Here is a 21898-nt window from a genome sequence, read left to right on the forward strand (position 1 = left end):
CTACCATCTACTATCACTATATTACCATCTACTGTCAATATATTACCCTGATCTACCATCTACTGTCATTATATTACACTGGTCTACCATCTATTGTCATTATATTACCCTGCTCTACCATCTACTGTCATTATATTACCCTCTACTGTCATTATATTACCCTGATCTACCATCTTCTGTCATTGTATTACCCTGGTCTCTACTGTCATAATATTACCCTGGTCTACCATCTTCTGTCATTGTATTACCCTGGTCTCTTCTGTCATAATATTACCCTGGTCTACCATCTACTGTCATTATATTTCACTGGTCTACCATCTACTGTCATTATATTACCCTGGTCTACCATCTAATACCATCTACTGTCATTATATTACCCTGGTCTACCATCTACTACCATCTACTGTCATTATATTACCCTGGTCTACCATCTACTACCATCTACTGTCATTATATTACCCTGGTCTACCATCTACTGTCATTATATTACCCTGGTCTACCCTCTACTGTCATTATATTACCCTGGTCTACCATCTACTGTCATTATATTACCCTGGTCTACCATCTACTGTCATTATATTACCCTGCTCTACCATCTGCTGTCATTATATTACCCTGTTCTACCATCTACTGTCATTATATTACCCTGGTCTACCCTCTACTGTCATTATATTACCCTGGTCTACCCTCTACTGTCATTATATTACCCTGGTCTACCCTCTACTGTCATTATATTACCCTGGTCTACCCTCTACTGTCATTATATTACCCTGGTCTACGATTTACTGTCATTATATTTCCCTGGTCTATCCTCTACTGTCATTATATTACCCTGTTCTACCATCTACTGTCATTATATTACCCTGGTCTACCCTCTACTGTCATTATATTACCCTGGTCTACCCTCTACTGTCATTATATTACCCTGGTCTACCCTCTACTGTCATTATATTACCCTGGTCTACCCTCTACTGTCATTATATTACCCTGGTCTACCCTCTACTGTCATTATATTACCCTGGTCTACGATTTACTGTCATTAAATTTCCCTGGTCTATGCTCTACTGTCATTATATTACCCTGGTCTACCCTCTACTGTCATTATATTACCCTGGTCTACCCTCTACTGTCATTATATTACCCTGGTCTACCATCTACTGTCATTATATTACCCTGGTCTACCCTCTACTGTCATTATATTACCCTGGTCTACGATCTACTGTCATTATATTTCCCTGGTCTATCCTCTACTGTCATTATATTACCCTGATCTACCATCTACTGTCATTATATTACCCTGATCTACCATCTACTGTCATTATATTACCCTGGTCTACAATCTACTGTCATTATATTACCCTGGTCTACCATCTACTGTCATTATATTACCCTGGTCTAACATCTACTGTCATTATATTACCCTGGTCTACCTTCTACTGTCATTATATTACCCTGGTCTACCATCTACTGTCATTATATTACCCTGGTCTATCTTCTACTGTCATTATATTAACCTGGTCTACCATCTACTGTCATTATATTACCCTGGTCTACCATCTACTGTCATTATATTAACCTGGTCTTCCATCTACTGTCATTATATTACCCTGGTCTACCATCTACTGTCATTTTATTACACTGGTCTACACTCTACTGTCACTATATTACCCAGGTCTACCATCTACTGTCATTATATTACCCTGGTCTACCATCTACTGTGATTATATTTCCCTGGTCTACCATCTACTGTCATTTTATTACCCTGGTATACCCTCTACTGTCATTATATTACCCTGGTCTACCTTCCACTGTCATTCCATTACCCTGGTCTACCCTCTACTGTCATTATATTAACCTGGTCTACCATCTACTGTCACTATATTACCCTCTATTGTCATTATATTACCCTGGTCTACCATCTATTGTCATTATATTACCCTGCTCTACCATCTACTGTCATTATATTACCCTCTACTGTCATTATATTACCCTGATCTACCATCTTCTGTCATTGTATTACCCTGGTCTCTCCTGTCATAATATTACCCTGGTCTACCATCTACTGTCATAATATTACCCTGGTCTACCATCTACTGTCATTATATTTCACTGGTCTACCATCTACTGTCATTATATTACCCTGGTCTACCATCTAATACCATCTACTGTCATTATATTACCCTGGTCTAGCATCTACTGTCATTATATTACCCTGGTCTACCATCTACTACCATCTACTATCATTATATTACCCTGGTCTACCATCTGCTGTCATTATATTACCCTGGTCTACCTTCTACTGTCATTATATTACCCTGATCTACCTTCTACTGTCATTATATTACCCTGGTCTACCATCTACTGTCATTATATTACCCTGGTCTAACATCTACTGTCATTATATTACCCTGGTCTACCTTCTACTGTCATTATATTACCCTGGTCTACCATCTACTGTCATTTTATTAACCTGGTCTACCATCTACTTTCATTATATTACCCTGGTCTACCATCTTCTGTCATGATATTAACCTGGTCTACCATCTACTGTCATTATATTACGCTCTACTGTCATTATATTACCCTGGTGTACCATCTATTGTCATTATATTACCCTGGTTTCCCATCTACTGTCATTATATGACTCTGGTCTACCATCTACTGTCATTATATTACACTGGTCTAACATCTACTGTCATTATATTACACTGGTCTACCATCTACTACCATCTACTGTCATTATATTACCCTGGTCTACCATCTACTGTCATTATATAACCCTGGTCTACTGTCATTATATTACCCTGGTCTACTTTCATTCCATTACCCTGGTCTACCCACTACTGCCATTATATTACCCTGGTCTACCATCTACTGTCATTATATTACCCTCTACTGTCATTATATTACCCTGATCTATCATCTCCTGTCATTATATTACCCTGGTCTAGCATCTACTGTCATTATATTACCCTCTACTGTCATTATATTACCATGGTCTACAATCTACTTTTTTTTTCATGTGCATAAGTAATATGTTTTGTCCATTTTCAATATGATTTCATAGGAAGTCAAAAGTCAAAAATGTCAAAAAAAATTTAAAAACTTCACACACCCTTAAAAAAGTGCTTTCTGGACCGTTTTTCGAAATTCTTTCAAATTTTGTGTCAATTACACACGTATAAGAACTGTATCAACATACTTTAGTTGTATTTTATTATCATATTTTTTTTACTTGTGCATAAGGAATATGATTTGTCCATTTACAATATGATTTCATAGGAAGTCAAAAGTCAAAGTCAAAAGTCACTTTTTTTGGGGCCAAATGCCATATGAAATTTGACATGCTCAAAAATCCTGCAGAAATGCAAAATTGACTGGCCAGATGAACTCGGGATGGCCTGGCAGTGATAGTTGTTCCTTTCCATCACTCGTTGTGTTGATTTCATCATGTCCATTTGGTGATGTTTTTTCACTGTTGAATCATATTGCAAGTGTACGTGCATTTGCAATATGGTTCAATGGGCATTTACCATATGAAATTTGACATGCTCAAAAATGCAAAATTGACTGGCCTGAAGAACACAGGATGGCCGAGCAGTGATAGTTGTTCCTTTCCATCACTCGTGTTGATTTCATCATGTCCATTTGGTGATGTTTTTTCACTGTTGAATCATATTGCAAGTGCACGTGCATTTGCAATATGTTTCAATGGGCATGTACCATCACGAATTTGGCATGGTCAAAAATCCTGCAGAAATGCAAAATTGACTGGCCTGATGAAAACAGGATGGCCGGGCAGTGACAGTTGTTCCTTTCCATCACTCGTTGTTTTGATTTCATCTTGTCCATTTGGTGATGTTTTTTCACTATAGAATCATATTGCAAATACACATGCATTGTTGTGCAACTGGTAACCCAAAAATAAAAATATGGTTGTAAATGCATTTACCGGGACTCCTATTGTCCATGCCCGCTATGGGAGTACCCTACTACGGCCCTCTATCCATGGGGGCCGACCTGAGTGCTTTATGAAATGTTTAAAATAGGCACCTGGTAACCCGAAAATAAAAATATGGTTGTAAAATGCATTTACCGGTAATTCTGATATTAATGCCCGCTATGGGAACACAGGATGGCCGGGCAGTGATAGTTGTTCCTTTCCATCACTCGTTGTGTTGATTTCATCATGTCCATTTGGTGATGTTTTTTCACTATACAATCATATTGCAAATGCACGTGCATTGTTGTGCAACTGGTAACCCAAAAATAAAAATATGGTGATTTCATTATGTCCATTTGTTTGTTTTCTTACTTTTGCAAAGTCACTGTGCATTTGCAATATGGTTCAATGGGCAGGTACCATCACGAATTTGTCATGCTATAAAAAATCCTGCAGGAATGTGAAATTGATTGGCCCGATGAACTCGGGATGGCTGGGCAGTGATTCTGGTTCATCTCAATCGCTCGTTAGGGTTGATTTCAGAATGTCACTTTGGTGATGGTACATCACTGTTTAAACATATTGCAAATGGACAAGAGTCACCAGCAAGTCACCGTCCATTCGTCAATTAGATATCATTCTGACACCAAACTGATACAAACTGACACCAAACCCACTTTTTCCAACTCGTTTAGTAGCCAACTATCACATACTTCATAGCTGGCCCAAAATTCACAACGCCTTCGGTTCAAACCATAGAAAAACCATAAAACACATAGTTACGTTCTAGCTGCGGGTCCACTTCTTATGTTATGTGTAGGCCTAGCTGAGGCGACCCCGAATCCCAAGTTTCGGCTCGATCGGTCATTTGGTGTCCGAGTAAAACCCTAATTGGTGCTGAAAATCCACTTTTTTCCATGACTTGCTACGGGGTCCTTGAATGAGCTATCGGACAGAAACGTTGGGGTCCGTCTCTATGGGCCGAGACGGTCGCAATGCACCTAGTCTTGTGTCTCTGAGACTTTTCTAAATGTCGTCATTTTCGTAATGGTCAAAATGAATTGAAATCATTGCAAATGTACGAGGCTGTTTCTCGGTCCGAGAACCTTCTAGAGCCACCTAACTCACCACGCACTATCGACCTGAGGTCTAGAACAGGTTTCTAAAGTTTCGGAACTCTAGGTCTGTTCTTTTTTAGCTCGAACAAAGCTAACTATTGCAGTCACTGTCTGTCTCTACGCACCCCAATACGTCCCTCCTTCCAAGTTGTGTTTTAGTGTGATTTATTTTTCCTTTGAAATTTTATGGGAAAAATGACATTTACAGTTCATGGGGGTTGCCTAATCACATATATGAAGTTTTGGAAAGATCTGACTTTTTTAACCCCTCGAAACAGCCCCTGCAATTATGGCACTTCCGGTTGGCACAGGAAGCTATAAATCAACACATATCCTCATTGGGGTATGCTTTTATAGAATCCTGAGTTTTAAGTATTTACGTTAAGAATTGACTGATTTACACAGGGTTGAATGCACTATGTCTATCAAACTGCAGGCAGGGTATGGATATACACTTTTAGGGGGATTTGAACCACTTCCGGTTGGTCCAGGAAGCTTAGAATCAACACAGGTAGACCTCATAGTGGCCTGATGGACTGTTACCGAAGACAGGTTCATACGGCATTCATAACCCATATAGACTTCAGGTTGAATTTAGGGGTGCAGGCAATGTATTCCTATGGGGAGAGAAGTCAATGCAAACTGTTTGATGTAAACACCTTCTTTTAACTGTTAAGGGTTAATGCCACACGGTCAAGGTTAGGATAGAACGGATCGGAAGGACCTTAGGAACATTCCTGTGGTTGAATTTTCCTTCTAAACCTAACGGTTCTGCCGCTGTCACCCAAAAGCAAATGACGTTGTGGGGCAGGCTTCATATTGGGCCTACTTTTCAAATGGTCGCTGCGCTCAGACCGAGCGAGCTACGGTCAAGCGGGATATCTCGTTGAACTCGGCACGGCCTAGGGATTATGGTAATGCCATTGCCTGCTCTCTGTGTCTTTAAGCACCGCACTTTGTCACTCCATTCTTGCTGTGTGTGTGTGAGAGCTTTTCTTTGACATCTGTTGGGAGAAATGACTGACTTACAGTTTATGGGGATTGCCTAATCACACCTATGAAGTTTTGAAAAGATCTGACCTTTTTAACCCTTGGAAAGTGCCACTATGACATCATTTAAGGCACTTCCGGTTGGCACAGGAAGCTATAAATAAACTCATATCCTGATTGGGGTATGCCTTTACAGAATCCTGAGTTTTAAGTCTTTACGTTAAGAACTGAGTTATTTACGGAGGGTTTAGTGAGTGTGTGTTATTTCAGAAAATCATAGAAAATCACAGAAATCTCGCAGAGCTCCGCAGCACACTTCTAAAAAGATTCGTAAGAACACCCTGCAACTGGATCTGTAACCGTTGAAAAAAAAAACACCTATCCGTGAACATCACCAATCTGTCATTGTACGATTTCTCTTAAATGACGATAGATAAATGGCTATTGACACCGGAGGCTCCTTGACTTTGACATGAAGTGGAAAAATAATTTCTCTATTTTCATTTTGGACCTTTAATCCCTGATAAATGGCCATAACTCAAAAAACGTTGAGGCCTAGACGCCATCTTGTTCGGGGCCAACTGCCCATTATGCCAAACCTACGCTCACCGAGTTTCGGATTCGAAATATTTTCGGTTTTCGAGATAAGGCCCCGTCGTGAATCGTGATGTTTTGTCCAATAGCAATATGATTGCTTATGCCCCCCTGTGGGATATTCCGGGAAAGTGGAAAAATGACCAAAATCATATTATTTTTTTAAAACGGAAACCGAATGTCCGACAAAGTTCATTTGATGACTTCCCGGTAGGTCCGGCCCTCCCGCTCGGCCTGATGCCGTCCGCAAATTTTACAAACGTTTTCGGACGTCTAGTAAGGGACCGTACATTTGCAATATGGACTTTCTCACTAACCATACAGCAACTGCCGAAATCTTCCCTTAAGGTATGGTAGGGTCAGGGTGAAAACTAAAACACGGTAGAGTAGGGTCAGGGTGAAAACTAAAACACTGTAGGGTAGGGTGAAAACTAAAACACGGTATGGTCAGGGTGAAAACTAAAACACGGTAGGGTCAGGGTGAAAACTAAAACACGGTAGGGTAGGGTCAGGGTGAAAACTAAAACACGGTAGGGTCAGGGTGAAAACTAAAACACGGTAGGGTCAGGGTGAAAACTAAAACACGGTAGGGTCAGGGTGAAAACTAAAACACGGGGGTCAGGGTGAAAACTAAAACACGGTAGGGTCAGGGTGAAAACTAAAACACGGTAGGGTAGGGTGAAAACTAAAACACGGTAGGGTAGGGTGAAAACTAAAACATGGTAGGGTAGGGTCAGGGTCAAAACTAAAACACTATAGGGTAGGGTGAAAACTAAAACATGGTAGGGTCAGGGTGAAAACTAAAACACGGTAGGGTAGGGTCAGGGTGAAAACTAAAACACTAGGGTAGGGTAGGGTGAAAACTAAAACATGGTAGGGTCAGGGTGAAAACTAAAACACGGTAGGGTAGGGTGAAAACTAAAACACGGTAGGGTAGGGTGAAAACTAAAACACGGTAGGGTAGGGTCAGGGTCAAAACACGGGGGTGGGTGAAAACTAAAACATGGTAGGGTCAGGGTGAAAACTAAAACACGGTAGGGTCAGGGTGAAAACTAAAACACGGTAGGGTCAGGGTGAAAACTAAAACACGGTAGGGTCAGGGTGAAAACTAAAACATGGGTAGGGTGGGTGAAAACTAAAACACGGTAGGGTAGGGTCAAAACTAAAACATGGTAGGGTGAAAACTAAAACATGGTAGGGTCAGGGTCAAAACTAAAACACTACAGGGTAGGGTGAAAACTAAAACATGGTAGGGTCAGGGTGAAAACTAAAACACGGTAGGGTAGGGTCAGGGTGAAAACTAAAACACTACAGGGTAGGGTGAAAACTAAAACACGGTACATGGTAGGGTCAGGGTGAAAACTAAAACACGGTAGGGTCAGGGTGAAAACTAAAACATGGTAGGGTCAGGGTGAAAACTAAAACACGGTAGGGTCAGGGTGAAAACTAAAACACGGTAGGGTCAGGGTGAAAACTAAAACACGGTAGGGTCAGGGTGAAAACTAAAACACGGTAGGGTCAGGGTGAAAACTAAAACACGGTGGGGTCAGGGTGAAAACTAAAACACGGTAGGGTAGGGTCAGGGTCAAAACTAAAACACTACAGGGTAGGGTGAAAACTAAAACACGGTAGGGTCAGGGTGAAAACTAAAACACGGTAGGGTCAGGGTGAAAACTAAAACACGGTAGGGTCAGGGTGAAAAAACTAAAACATGGTAGGGTCAGGGTGAAAACTAAAACATGGTAGGGTAGGGTGAAAACTAAAACACGGTAGGGTAGGGTCAGGGTCAGGGTCAAAACTAAAACACTAGGGGTAGGGTGAAAACTAAAACACGGTAGGGTCAGGGTGAAAACTAAAACACGGTAGGGTCAGGGTGAAAACTAAAACATGGTAGGGTCAGGGTGAAAACTAAAACATGGTAGGGTCAGGGTGAAAACTAAAACACGGTAGGGTAGGGTCAGGGTGAAAACTAAAACACGGTAGGGTCAGGGTGAAAACTAAAACACGGTAGGGTCAGGGTGAAAACTAAAACACGGTAGGGTCAGGGTGAAAAAACTAAAACATGGTAGGGTCAGGGTGAAAAAAACACGGTAGGGTCAGGGTGAAAACTAAAACACGGTAGGGTCAGGGTGAAAACTAAAACACGGTAGGGTCAGGGTGAAAACTAAAACACGGTAGGGTCAGGGTGAAAACTAAAACACGGTAGGGTAGGGTCAGGGTGAAAACTAAAACACGGTAGGGTCAGGGTGAAAACTAAAACGGTATGGACAGGGTGAAAACTAAAACATGGGTCAGGGAGAAAACTAAAACACGGTAGGGTAGGGTAAAAACTAAAACACGGTAGGGTAGGGTGAAAACTAAAACACGGTAGGGTAGGGACAGGGTGAAAACTAAAACACGGTAGGGTAGGGTCAGGGTCAAAACTAAAACATGGTAGGGTAGGGTCAGGGTCAAAACTAAAACACTACAGGGTAGGGTGAAAAACTAAAACATGGTAGGGTCAGGGTGAAAGCTAAAACACGGTAGGGTAGGGTGAAAACTAAAACGGTATGGACAGGGTGAAAACTAAAACATGGGTCAGGGAGAAAACTAAAACACGGTAGGGTAGGGTAAAAACTAAAACACGGTAGGGTAGGGTGAAAACTAAAACACGGTAGGGTAGGGACAGGGTGAAAACTAAAACACTAAAAGGGTGAAAACTAAAACACGGTAGGTAGGGTCAGGGGGTCAAAAACTAAAACACTACAGGGTAGGGTGGAAACTAAAACACGGTAGGGTCAGGGTGAAAACTAAAACACACGGTAGGGTCAGGGTGAAAAAAACTAAAACATGGTAGGGTCAGGGTGAAAACTAAAACACGGTAGGGTAGGGTCAGGGTGAAAACTAAAACATGGTAGGGTCAGGGTGAAAACTAAAACACGGTAGGGTAGGGTCAGGGTGAAAACTAAAACACGGTAGGGTCAGGGTGAAAACTAAAACACGGGTAGGGTCAGGGTGAAAACTAAAACACGGTAGGGTCAGGGTGAAAACTAAAACACGGTAGGGTCAGGGTGAAAACTAAAACATGGTAGGGTCAGGGTGAAAACTAAAACATAAGGGTCAGGGTGAAAACTAAAACATGGTAGGGTAGGGTCAGGGTGAAAACTAAAACACTACAGGGTCAGGGTGAAAACTAAAACACGGTAGGGTCAGGGTGAAAACTAAAACACGGTAGGGTCAAGGGTGAAAAAAACTAAAACATGGTAGGGTCAGGGTGAAAACTAAAACACGGTAGGGTAGGGTCAGGGGTGAAAACTAAAACACGGTAGGGTAGGGTCAGGGTGAAAACTAAAACACGGGTAGGGTCAGGGTGAAAACTAAAACACGGTAGGGTCAGGGTGAAAACTAAAACACGGGTAGGGTCAGGGTGAAAACTAAAACACGGTAGGGTCAGGGTGAAAACTAAAACACGGTAGGGTCAGGGTGAAAACTAAAACACGGTAGGGTAGGGTCAGGGTGAAAACTAAAACATGGTAGGGTCAGGGTGAAAACTAAAACACGGTAGGGTAGGGTCAGGGTGAAAACTAAAACACGGTAGGGTAGGGTCAGGGTGAAAACTAAAACAAGGTAGGGTAGGGTCAGGGTGAAAACTAAAACACGGTAGGGTCAGGGTGAAAACTAAAACACGGTAGGGTCAGGGTGAAAAAACTAAAACACGGTAGGGTCAGGGTGAAAACTAAAACACGGTAGGGTCAGGGTGAAAACTAAAACATGGTAGGGTCAGGGTGAAAACTAAAACATGGTAGGGTAGGGTCAGGGTCAAAACTAAAACACTACAGGGTAGGGGGTCAGGGTGAAAACTAAAACACGGTAGGGTAGGGTGAAAACTAAAACACTAGTGAAAACAGGGTAGGGTGAAAACTAAAACACGGTAGGGTAGGGTGAAAACTAAAACATGGTAGGGTAGGGTCAGGGTCAAAACTAAAACACTACAGGGTAGGGTCAGGGTGAAAACTAAAACATGGTAGGGTCAGGGTGAAAACTAAAACACGGTAGGGTAGGGTCAGGGTGAAAACTAAAACACGGTAGGGTCAGGGTGAAAACTAAAACACGGTAGGGTCAGGGTCAGAAAACTAAAACATGGTAGGGTCAGGGTGAAAACTAAAACACGGGTAGGGTAGGGTCAGGGTGAAAACTAAAACATGGTAGGGTCAGGGTGAAAACTAAAACACGGTAGGGTAGGGTCAGGGTGAAAACTAAAACACTAAAACACGTAGGGTCAGGGTGAAAACTAAAACACGGTAGGGTCAGGGTGAAAACTAAAACACGGTAGGGTCAAAACACGGTAGGGTCAGGGTGAAACTAAAACATGGTAGGGTAGGGTCAGGGTGAAAACTAAAACACGGTAGGGTCAGGGTGAAAACTAAAACATGGTAGGGTAGGGTGAAAACTAAAACATGGTAGGGTAGGGTCAGGGTCAAAACTAAAACACTACAGGGTAGGGTCAGGGTGAAAACTAAAACACGGTAGGGTCAGGGTGAAAACTAAAACACGGTAGGGTAGGGTCAGGGTGAAAACTAAAACACTACAGGGTAGGGTCAGGGGGTGGGTAGGGTCAGGGTGAAAACTAAAACACGGTAGGGTAGGGTCAGGGTGAAAACTAAAACACGGTAGGGTAGGGTCAGGGTGAAAACTAAAACACGGTAGGGTCAGGGTGAAAACTAAAACACACGGGTGGGTGAAAACTAAAACACTACAGGTAGGGTCAAAAACTAAAACACGGTAGGTAGGGTCAGGGTGAAAACTAAAACACGGTAGGGTCAGGGTGAAAACTAAAACACGGTAGGGTCAGGGTGAAAACTAAAACATGGGTGGGTAGGGTCAGGGTGAAAACTAAAACACTACAGGGTCAGGGTGAAAACTAAAACATGGTAGGGTCAGGGTGAAAACTAAAACACGGTAGGGTCAGGGTGAAAACTAAAACACGGTAGGGTAGGGTCAGGGTGAAAACTAAAACACGGTAGGGTAGGGTCAGGGTGAAAACTAAAACACTACAGGTAGGGTCAGGGTGAAAACTAAAACACGGTAGGGTGAAAACTAAAACAGGGGGTCAGGGTGAAAACTAAAACACGGTAGGGTCAGGGTGAAAACTAAAACACGGTAGGGTCAGGGTGAAAACTAAAACACGGTAGGGTAGGGTCAGGGTGAAAACTAAAACATGGTAGGGTCAGGGTGAAAACTAAAACACGGTAGGGTAGGGTCAGGGTGAAAACTAAAACACGGTAGGGTAGGGTCAGGGTGAAAACTAAAACACGGTAGGGTCAGGGTGAAAACTAAAACACGGTAGGCTAGGGTAAAAACTAAAACACGGTCGGGTAGGGTGAAAACTAAAACATGGTAGGGTCAGGGTGAAAACTAAAACACTACAGGGTAGGGTGAAAACTAAAACATGGTAGGGTCAGGGTGACAACTAAAACATGGTAGGGTAGGGTCAGGGTCAAAACTAAAACACTACAGGGTAGGGTGAAAACTAAAACATGGTAGGGTCAGGGTGAAAACTAAAACACGGTAGGGTAGGGTGAAAACTAAAACACGGTAGGGTAGGGTGAAAACTAAAACATGGTAGGGTCAGGGTCAGGGTCAAAACTAAAACACTACAGGGTAGGGTGAAAACTAAAACATGGTAGGGTCAGGGTGAAAACTAAAACACGGTAGGGTAGGGTGAAAACTAAAACACGGTAGGGTAGGGTCAGGGTGAAAACTAAAACACGGTAGGGTCAGGGTGAAAACTAAAACACTACAGGGTAGGGTCAGGGTGAAAACTAAAACACTACAGGGTAGGGTCAGGGTGAAAACTAAAACACTACAGGGTAGGGTCAGGGTGAAAACTAAAACACTACAGGTTAGGGTCAGGGTGAAAACTAAAACACTACAGGTTAGGGTCAGGGTGAAAACTAAAACACGGTTAGGGTCAGGGTGAAAACTAAAACATGGTAGGGTCAGGGTGAAAACTAAAACATGGTAGGGTCAGGGTGAAAACTAAAACACGGTAGGGTCGGGTGAAAACTAAAACAAGGTAGGGTCAGGGTGAAAACTAAAACACGGTAGGGTCAGGGTGAAAACTAAAACATGGTAGGGTCAGGGTGAAAACTAAAACACGGTAGTGTCAGGGTGAAAACTAAAACACGACAGGGTAGGGTCAGGGTAAAAAACTAAGCATCCCTGTGGAACGCTTTCGGCATCTTGAGTCCATGCCCCGACAAATTGAGGCTGTTCTATTGGCTAAAGGTGTTCCTAAAGTTTTGTACTGTGTATAATCTTCTCTCCCAGGCTTTTAGTGCTACTAGTCTCCCAACGGATGGTGAAAGGCCGCTGTTATATTTGCTCAATAAGACCACTGCACTGGACTAGAAATGCCCAAAAATGTAAATCTGTTGGTAGAGCATGGCGCTTTAAATGCCAAGGTTGTGGGTTCAATTCCCACGGCGGACGAGTACGAAGAAGTACATTAATGTATGCAGTCCCCACTGTAAGTCGTTCTGGATAAGAGCGTCTACTACTAAACGACTCAAATGTAAGGTAACTCACCCTTGTATTGATTAGTGACCAGGCCATGGTTGTGGTGTCCAGCTTGTGGATGTCATTGGAGAAGCAGTCAGCCTGGAACAGAAGAGAGAAAAGGAGACGAGAGGACAGGAGAATGTCATGGTTACATCATACAGAGGAAACAGAAGTGAGAGAGCTTCTGTTGGTAACTCATTCACTGCCATGTTGTGCAGAGAGAATAGAGATATGCATCTATGGTTCAGTTAGTACTCTTACTAGCTACTGGTGAGCGATAAGTGATGAGGTCGGTTCAATTATTGAAAAATTATGGTTTTCTGTTTCATTTTGTTTTAAATGGACATTAAATGCACTGTGGGTTGAATGCTGTAACACAGAATAAAACTACTAATACAAGTCCCATGATGGTAGTGACTGCCCATGACTGCTGATCACTCATTAACCATCAGTTATTCACATCACTTTAATCAAATATTTGTTTTATTTGATGACTTTATTATTTCCTTCCAAGTCAGCTGCTGCTGTCTGACAAAATCTCTATTTTAGTAGTTCTTCAACGTAAATAAGACGTAGTTTGTATTCAGCAGTCATAAAGTATCAAGATCAACTGCTTTCTATCTTTCTCAATCACGCGTTCGCACTTCTCTCATACCCCGTCTACATTGTGATGTATTAGTGCTGAGCGATTAACCGAAATGTTGGTTATTTTTCAGTTTTAAAATAACTTACTGACCGACATCAGTTCAATTATTTGAATTCCATTTCGTTGTTTTTTTTCTGTGAGCTCGATGTGCAGTTTCTGGAGAGAAAAATCAGCTCAAGCCTGAACTGTGCGATGTAGTAGGGAGTTGTAGTTTCCAAAATATCAATATTCTACATCCTGTAGTTTAGCGCAGAAAACGTGGTAATTAACTACAATGACCATGATCCATTGCCTCCCACTTAAACATGTCCAGTCTGTGCGGAGCAAGAATTATGCCCTGTTTACATTGCCGTTTGTCATCTTCACAGTCTTGCCCCACAACTGTAGTGTCTGCAGCACAAGATGGAGGAGGGCCTGTCTCTCGTCTGAGATCGCAAAATATGACATTTTCATTCAAGACAGGATAAATATATTGTTTCAGGTGATGAAACATGTTTTGTTACTTTTTCCTCAACTTGTTACTCTAACTTTATAGCAAGTCAAGCTAACTTGCAATGCAGAGCAGCTAGCTGGCTAAAAGCTATGCTAGGTTGAAGATAGATTGTGGCTAGCGACCTCCACCTAATGATTATTATAAACAAACTTCATTAACATCACAATAAACTTAAACAGGAGGCATATCATTTGACTGTCTTAACAGCCAATGTGTATTGTTTAACATTATGATTAAAATAGTACTCACTTATTGGAATGGGTAATGGTTTACAAGTTGCTAGCTATCCCATAAAGCTATCACCGAAAACAGAGGCTTCGAGCCTCGTTCACATTTCCAATAAGCACTCAGTTACGTTACGCTGAATGCCATGCATTTAAATTGAGAAATCCACAATGGAGTGAAAACGCAACAGCACCGTGCAGTTGCGAGACACTGCAATGTTCAATTTTGCGTCGTCTTCAGTCCAGCCCGAGTCGGTCAAAGAATAAAAAGTTACTGAAACTGAGGATATGAACATTTGGTTTTCGATTATGGCTTTATGGAATAGCTAGCAACTTTGAAACAATTACCAATTCCTATAAGTGAGGACTATTTTAATAGTAATGTTGAAAAATACACATTGGCTGTTAGGCCAATTATATGATATGACTGTTGCCTCCTGTTTAAGTTTAAGTTTATTCTGATGTGGTTTGTATTTGATGATATTTATTAGGTGGAGGTCACTAGCTACATGGTATCTTCAACCCAGTCTAGATTTTAGCTAGCTACAATGGTATGTTCAACCTAGCCTAGATTTTAGCTAGCTACAATGGTATCTTCAACCTAGCCTAGATTTTAGCTAGCTACAATGGTATCTTCAACCTAGCCTAGATTTTAGCTAGCTACAATGGTATCTTCAACCTAGCCTAGATTTTAGCTAGCTACAATGGTATCTTCAACCTAGCCTAGATTTTAGCTAGCTACAATGGTATCGTCAAACTAGCCTAGCTTTTAGCTAGCTAGCTGCTCTGCAGTACAAGCTAACTTGACTTGCTATAAATTTAGAGAAACAAGTTGAGGAAAAAGTAACTGAAGAAAACATGTTTTATAACCTGAATCAATATACTTATATGTCTTGAATGAAAAGATCATATTTTGCGATCTCCCAAAATGTTACGATCTCTCACTAGAGACATGTTCTCCTCCATTTGGCGTTACAAAAACTACAGTTGTCCGTTCAGTTGCGAGACAAGACTGTGAAGATGACGTAATGAAATACATCACGATGTAAACGGGGCATAATTATTGCTCCACACAGACTGGACATATTAAACCTTTTAAGGCTAAGGGGCAGTATTCGGAAGTTTGGATGACTGAGGTGCCAAAAGTAAACTGCCTGTTACTCAGGTGCCTGTTACTGCCTGTTAGTATTGGATAGAAAACACTCTAAAGTTTCTAAAACTGTTAAAATAATGTCTGTGCGTATAACAGAACTGATTTGGCAGGCGAAACCCCGAGGACAATCCATCCAGGAATAATTTTTTTGGGGTCATTGGACTTTTCAATGCTTTTCTATGGGAAAGTCTAATAATTAGGACCCAGATTGCAGTTCCTATGGCTTCCAGTAGATGTCAACAGTCTTTAGAAATGGTTTCATGCTTGATTTTTGAAAAATTAAGAAGTATTCGTATTCTTTCAAAGTATCCCTCACAAGGACTCTAGTCTTTTGGTGTGTGTGAATGAGTTCCTTGTGCTCCTCGTTATTTTTCTCCGGTATTGAACAGTTTATTCCGTCTTAAATTGTATCAATTATTTACATATTATTAGTTTTAGTAGCTACTATCTTGTCTCATCGCTACAACTTCCGTACGGGCTCAGGAGAGACGAAGGTTGAAAGTCATGCGTCCTCCGATACACAACCCAACCAAGATGCACTGCTTCTTAACACAGCGCGCATCCAACCCAGAAGCCAGCCGCACCAATGTGTCTGAGGAAACACCGTACACCTGGCAACCTTGGTTAGCGAGCACTGCCACAGGAGTCGCTGGTGCGCGATGAGACAAGGACATCCCTACCGTCCAAGCCCTCGCGCCTGGTTACAACACAGCTTGGGCGCGAACCCAGAGTCTCTGATGGCACAGCTGGCGCTGCAGTACAGCGCCCCTTAACCACTGCGCCACCCGGGAGGCATTTTACAGCTATTTCTGACATTCGTTATGCCTCTGCTTGGTTGGAAAATGTTTGTGGTTGGTTATTAACCTTTTGTGTGTAGGGGGCAGTATTTTCATTTTTGGCAAAAACAACGTACCCATTTGAAACTGCCTATTTCTCAACCCCAGAAACTATAATATGCATATAATTGTCAGATTAGGATAGAAAACACTCTAAAGTTTCCAAAACTGTAAAAAAAAATATTGTCTGTGAGTATATCAGTACTGATATTACAGGCGAAAGCCTGAGGAAAATCCAATCAGGAAGTGCCTCTTATTTTGAAACCTCTCTGTTCCTATGCATGGCTATCCTCCATTTAAAGGGATATTTACCGGATTCCTTGTTCTATGGCTTCCCTAAGGTGTCAACAGTCTTTAGACATAGTTTCAGGCTTTTATTTTGAAAAATGAGCGTGAAAGATCACATTGTGTAAGTGGATAGGTGGGGGCTCTCAGAGTGAGTTTTGCGCTATAGAGTAAAGCGGCGATTGTTCCTCCCGGTACTATTGAAAAAGCTACACACTCGGTTGATACATTATCGAAGATATATTTTAAAAACAACCTGAGTATTGATTATAAAAAACATTTGACATTTTTCTGTGGACATTATGGATATTATTTGGAATATACGTCTGCGTTGTCGTGACCGCTCTTTCCTGTGGATTTCTGAACATAACGCGACAAACAAACGTAAGTATTTTGGGTATAAAAATAATCTTTATAGAACAAAAGGAACATTTGTTGTGTAACTGGGAGTCTCGTGAGTGAAAACATCCGAAGATCATCAAAGGTAACCTATTTTTTTGATTGATTACTTTTCTGATTTTCGTGACCTAGCTACTTAATGCTTAGTGTATATTATGTTATGTTATGCCATCGATAAATTTACACAAACGCTTGGATTGCTTTCGCTGTAAAGCATAATTTCAAAATCTGAGACGACAGCTGGATTAACAAAAGGCTAAACTGTGTTTTCCTATATTGCACTTGTGATTTCATGAATATGAATATTTTTAGTAATATTATTTGACTGTGGTGCTATGCTATTATGCTATTCAGCGGTTGCTGATGACAATTATCCCGCTACCGGGATGGGTAGCGTCAACAAGTTAATCTCCGGGAATGAACATAACTATTTTCCATCTTAAATTGTATTGTTTCTTTACAAATGAGGGTACCTGAGGATTGATTAGGAACGAATAAAACGACCATTCATTGTGTAACTGGGACCCTTTGGATTGCAAAAAGATGAAGATCTTCAAAGATAAGTGATTTATTTGAGCTATTTTTGAGTTTTGTGACACCTGTGCAGGTTATGAATTCATGTTAATGTGGGAAGTGGGTGAGGCACTGTCCTCAGACAATCAAATGCTATGCTTTCGCCGTAAAGCCTATTGTAAATCGGACAAAGCGGTTCGATTACCAAGATTCTAAGCTAAAGAATGGTGTAAAACACTTGAATTTTTATGAATGTTTAATATTACTACTTTCGTTTTTTTGAATTTTGCGCAATGCAATTTCACCGGATGTTGTCGAGGTGGGACGCTAGCGTCCCAAAGATCCGAAAGAAGTTAAGCGGCCGCGCAATGGATCATGGTCATTGTAGTTCATTTCTACGTTTTCTGCACTAAACTACAGTTTGTAGAATATTATATAAAACTACAACATCGCACAGTTCAGGCTTGATCTGATTTATCGCTACAGCATAAAGCTCACAGAAAAAAACTCTATGAAATGGAATTCAAATAATTGAACTGACATGGATCAATTAGTTGTTGAAAAAAGGAAAAATAACCAAAATGTTGGTTAATTGCTCAGCACTAATACCAGCTGCTCGTACCCTCCAAAGAAGTACATGGCCTTCAGCAGGACAAAGGGGTCAGGGTTAGAGGTCAGGACTCACCAGCTGCTCGTACCCTCCAAAGATGTACATGGCCTTCCCCAGGATGCAGGCAGAGTGGCCATCCCTCGCCCCCGGAACTGTCCCAGAAATCTTAGGGGTGAACCACCGGTGGTTGTCTAAAGTTCAAAACAGACACGTTAACCTCACACAGAGAAACACATCATCACAGACAGACATACAGACAGACATACAGAGAGACATACAGAGAGACATACAGAGAGACAGACAGAGAGACAGACAGAGAGACAGACAGACGTTGGAGCTCCACTGGAAACTAGACTGCTTTATTCTTCATAAAATGCATCTTCACTTACAAAACAAACTGACCCAAAGTGTAGCCTCCTAGAACAATGATAAAGCCTGTTTGGTACATCTGGTGTAGCCTCCTAGAACAATGATAAGGCCTGTTTGGTACATCTGGTGTAGCCTCCTAGAACAATGATACGGACCGCAAAAAGGTTAATAGGGTCTGTCATCCTGCTGAGTTCACTACTCCGGGGGTTATATTCCTTGTTATAAAGAATGTTATAAATAATCATTTGTTTTATCTGATTGTACATTTAGGATTCTGACAGTTCGACAGCGATAAGGCATAGCTTAAGGATAAAAGGCCTAAGTCAATGTTCATTCAAGTGTTATAAAATGTTATAAGCTAAATAACACTGTTTCATCTGATTGTTGTTGACTTCTATAAATGCACAATACGTAAGCTATTCAAAATAAAGTTGTTTGTGTGAAAACTCCGACATCGACTCTTCATTTATAATTATATTTTTTGTTCCTGCTTATTGAAAGTGCTGCTGCAGGACCTTATGCCTGATCGCCCATTTCACAATTAAAGGACATTAATAAACACTTGTAAATACTCCCTGAAGTATGTGTGGTGCCTCAACTCATCTCACTTCGGTCTCTAGGTGGACTCACTCTCCCCAAGTAGAACCTCACCAGCCACAACACTTACATTTAATTTACAAATAATACAAACTGACCACAATTCTTTGTTCGTTTCTTTGCGTTGTTTGTAACATATTTTTAAAATATTTTTTTTTTCATATTTTTGTACATAATGTTGCTGCTACTGTCTCTTATGACCGAAAATAACTTCTGGGCATCAGACTGCGATTACTCACCACGGAATGGCACAATCCTTTTTTTTGCTTTAAACGAGTCTGATGTGAATGATATACTGCTTCCCGGGAACAGGCCCAGATCCCCGTCAATTGCGTGAAGAGGTGGAGAAAAAGGGGCCCGAGGGCGGGCTGCCTTCTGAGAACTCGTAGGCGATCGAATAAACCCCCACTTCCTTCCATTCCGCGAGAAAAATTGCAATCTTTGTCAAATAAAATTGATGACCTACGCGGAAGATTAAACTACTAAACTTCATGGAGTCATGGCTGAACAACGACATTACCAACATACAGCTGGCCGGTTATACACTGTATCGGCAGGACGGAACAGCGGCAAAAATTCAAGCACAGAGCACTAGTGACTGGATCAATAAAAAAGTGGTCAGATGAAGCAGATGCTAACAACAGGTTCCATGATTCCACAGATGGAATTGAGGAGTACACCACATCAGTCATTGGCTTCTATGCTCGCTTCGAGACAAATAACACTGAAACATGCATGAGAGCACCAGCTGTTCCGGAAGACTGTGTGATCACTCTCTCTGCAGCCGATGTGAGTAAGACCTTTAAACAGATCAGCATTCACAAGGCCGCAGGGCCAGACGAATTACCAGGACGTCTACTCAGAGTATGTGCTGACCAACTGGCAAGTGTCTTCACTGACATTTTAAACCTCTCCCTGTCCGAGTCTGCAATACCAACATGTTTTAAGCAGACCACCATAGTCCCTGTGCCCAAGAACACTAAGGTAGCGTACCTAAATGTCTACCGAACCGTAGCACTCACGTCTTTAGCCATAAAGTGCTTTGAACGGCTAGTCATGGCTCATATCAACACCATTATCCCAGAAACCCAAGACCCACTCCAATTTGCATACCGCCCCAACAGATCCACAGATGATGTAATCTCTATTGCACTCCACACTTTCCTATCCCACCTTGACAAAAGGGGCACCTATGTGAGAATGCTGTACATTGACTACAGCTCAGCATTCAACACCATAGTGCCCTCATAGCACATCAATAAGCTAAGGACCCTGGGACTAAACACCTCCCTCTGCAACTGGATCCTGGACTTCCTGACGGTCTGCCCCCAGGTGGTAAGGGTTGGTAACAACACATCCGCCACACTGATCCTCAACACGGGGGTCCCTCAGGGTTCATGCTCAATCCTTTCCTGCACCTCCTGTTCACTCATGACTGCATGGCCAGGCACGACTTTAACCCCATCATTAAGTTTGCCGATGACACAACAACAATCGACAACAATGAGACAGCCTATAGGGAGGTCAGAGACCTGGCCGTGTGGTGCCAGGACAAGAACCTCTCCCTCAACGTGATCAAGACAAAGGAGATGATTGTGGACTACAGGAAAAGGAGGACCGAGCATGTCCCCATTCTCATCGACTAGGCTGTAGTGGAAGAGGTGGAGAGCTTCAAGTTCCTTGGCGTCCACATCACCAACAAACTAGAATGGTCCAAACACACCAAGAGTTGTGAAGAGGGCACGACAAAACCTATTCCCCCTCAGGAGACTGAAAATATTTGGCATGGGTCCTCAGATCCTAAAAAGGTTTCACAGCTGCACCATCGAAAGCATCCTGATGGGTTGCATCACCACCTGGTATGGCAACTGCTCGGCCTCCGACCACATGGCACTACAGAGGGTAGTGCATATGGCCCAGTACATCACCGGGGCCATGCTTCCTGCCATCCAGGTCCTCTACACCAGGCAATGTCAGAGGAAGGCCCTAAAAATTGTCACACTTCAGCCACCCTAGTCATAGACTGTTCTCTCTGCTACCGCAAGAGGTACCGGAGCGTCATGTCAAGGTCCAAGAGGCTTCTAAACAACTTCTACCCCCAAGCCATAAGACTCCTGAACATCTAATCAAATGGCTACCCAGACTATTTGCATTGCCCCCCCGCTGTTTTATACTGCTGCTACTCTCTGTTGTTATAGTCACTTTAATAACTCTACCTACATGTACATATTACCTCAACTAACCAGTGCCCCCGCACAATGACTCTGTTTTGGTACCCCCTGTATATAGCCTCCACGTTGACTCTGTACCGGTACCCCCTGTATATAGCCTCGCTATTGTTATTTTACTGCTGCTCTTTAATTACTTGTTACTTTTATTTCTTATTCTTACTCATATTTTTTTTCGAACCGCATTATTGGTTAGGGGCACGTAAGTAAGCATTTCATTGTAAGGTATTCGGGACATGTAACAAATACATTTTGATCTGATGAATACAATAACTACGTATTCATACCATGACTCTCCCATTCCATGGAATGTCCACCGCCCTCTGCTAAAATGTTATCTGGTTTTTCGATGACAGACGG

General features: G+C 42.0%; 1 protein-coding gene across 8 annotated transcripts in view; it reads right to left on the minus strand.

Moving 5' to 3' along the window:
* Positions 1-21898, minus strand: part of klhdc3 (kelch domain containing 3) — a 105836-nt gene that overhangs the window by 47159 nt on the left and 36779 nt on the right. For all 8 annotated transcript variants that reach the window (XM_042305808.1, XM_042305802.1, XM_042305807.1 and 5 more), the window contains 2 exons: positions 18420-18535; positions 13213-13284 (listed from right to left, as the gene is read on the minus strand). In XM_042305808.1, coding sequence (XP_042161742.1) covers positions 13213-13284; positions 18420-18535 — 188 coding nt within the window. The remainder of the gene's footprint in view (positions 1-13212; positions 13285-18419; positions 18536-21898) is intronic.

Source organism: Oncorhynchus tshawytscha, linkage group LG25, assembly GCF_018296145.1.
Source record: "Oncorhynchus tshawytscha isolate Ot180627B linkage group LG25, Otsh_v2.0, whole genome shotgun sequence".
Taxonomy (NCBI): Eukaryota; Metazoa; Chordata; class Actinopteri; order Salmoniformes; family Salmonidae; genus Oncorhynchus; species Oncorhynchus tshawytscha.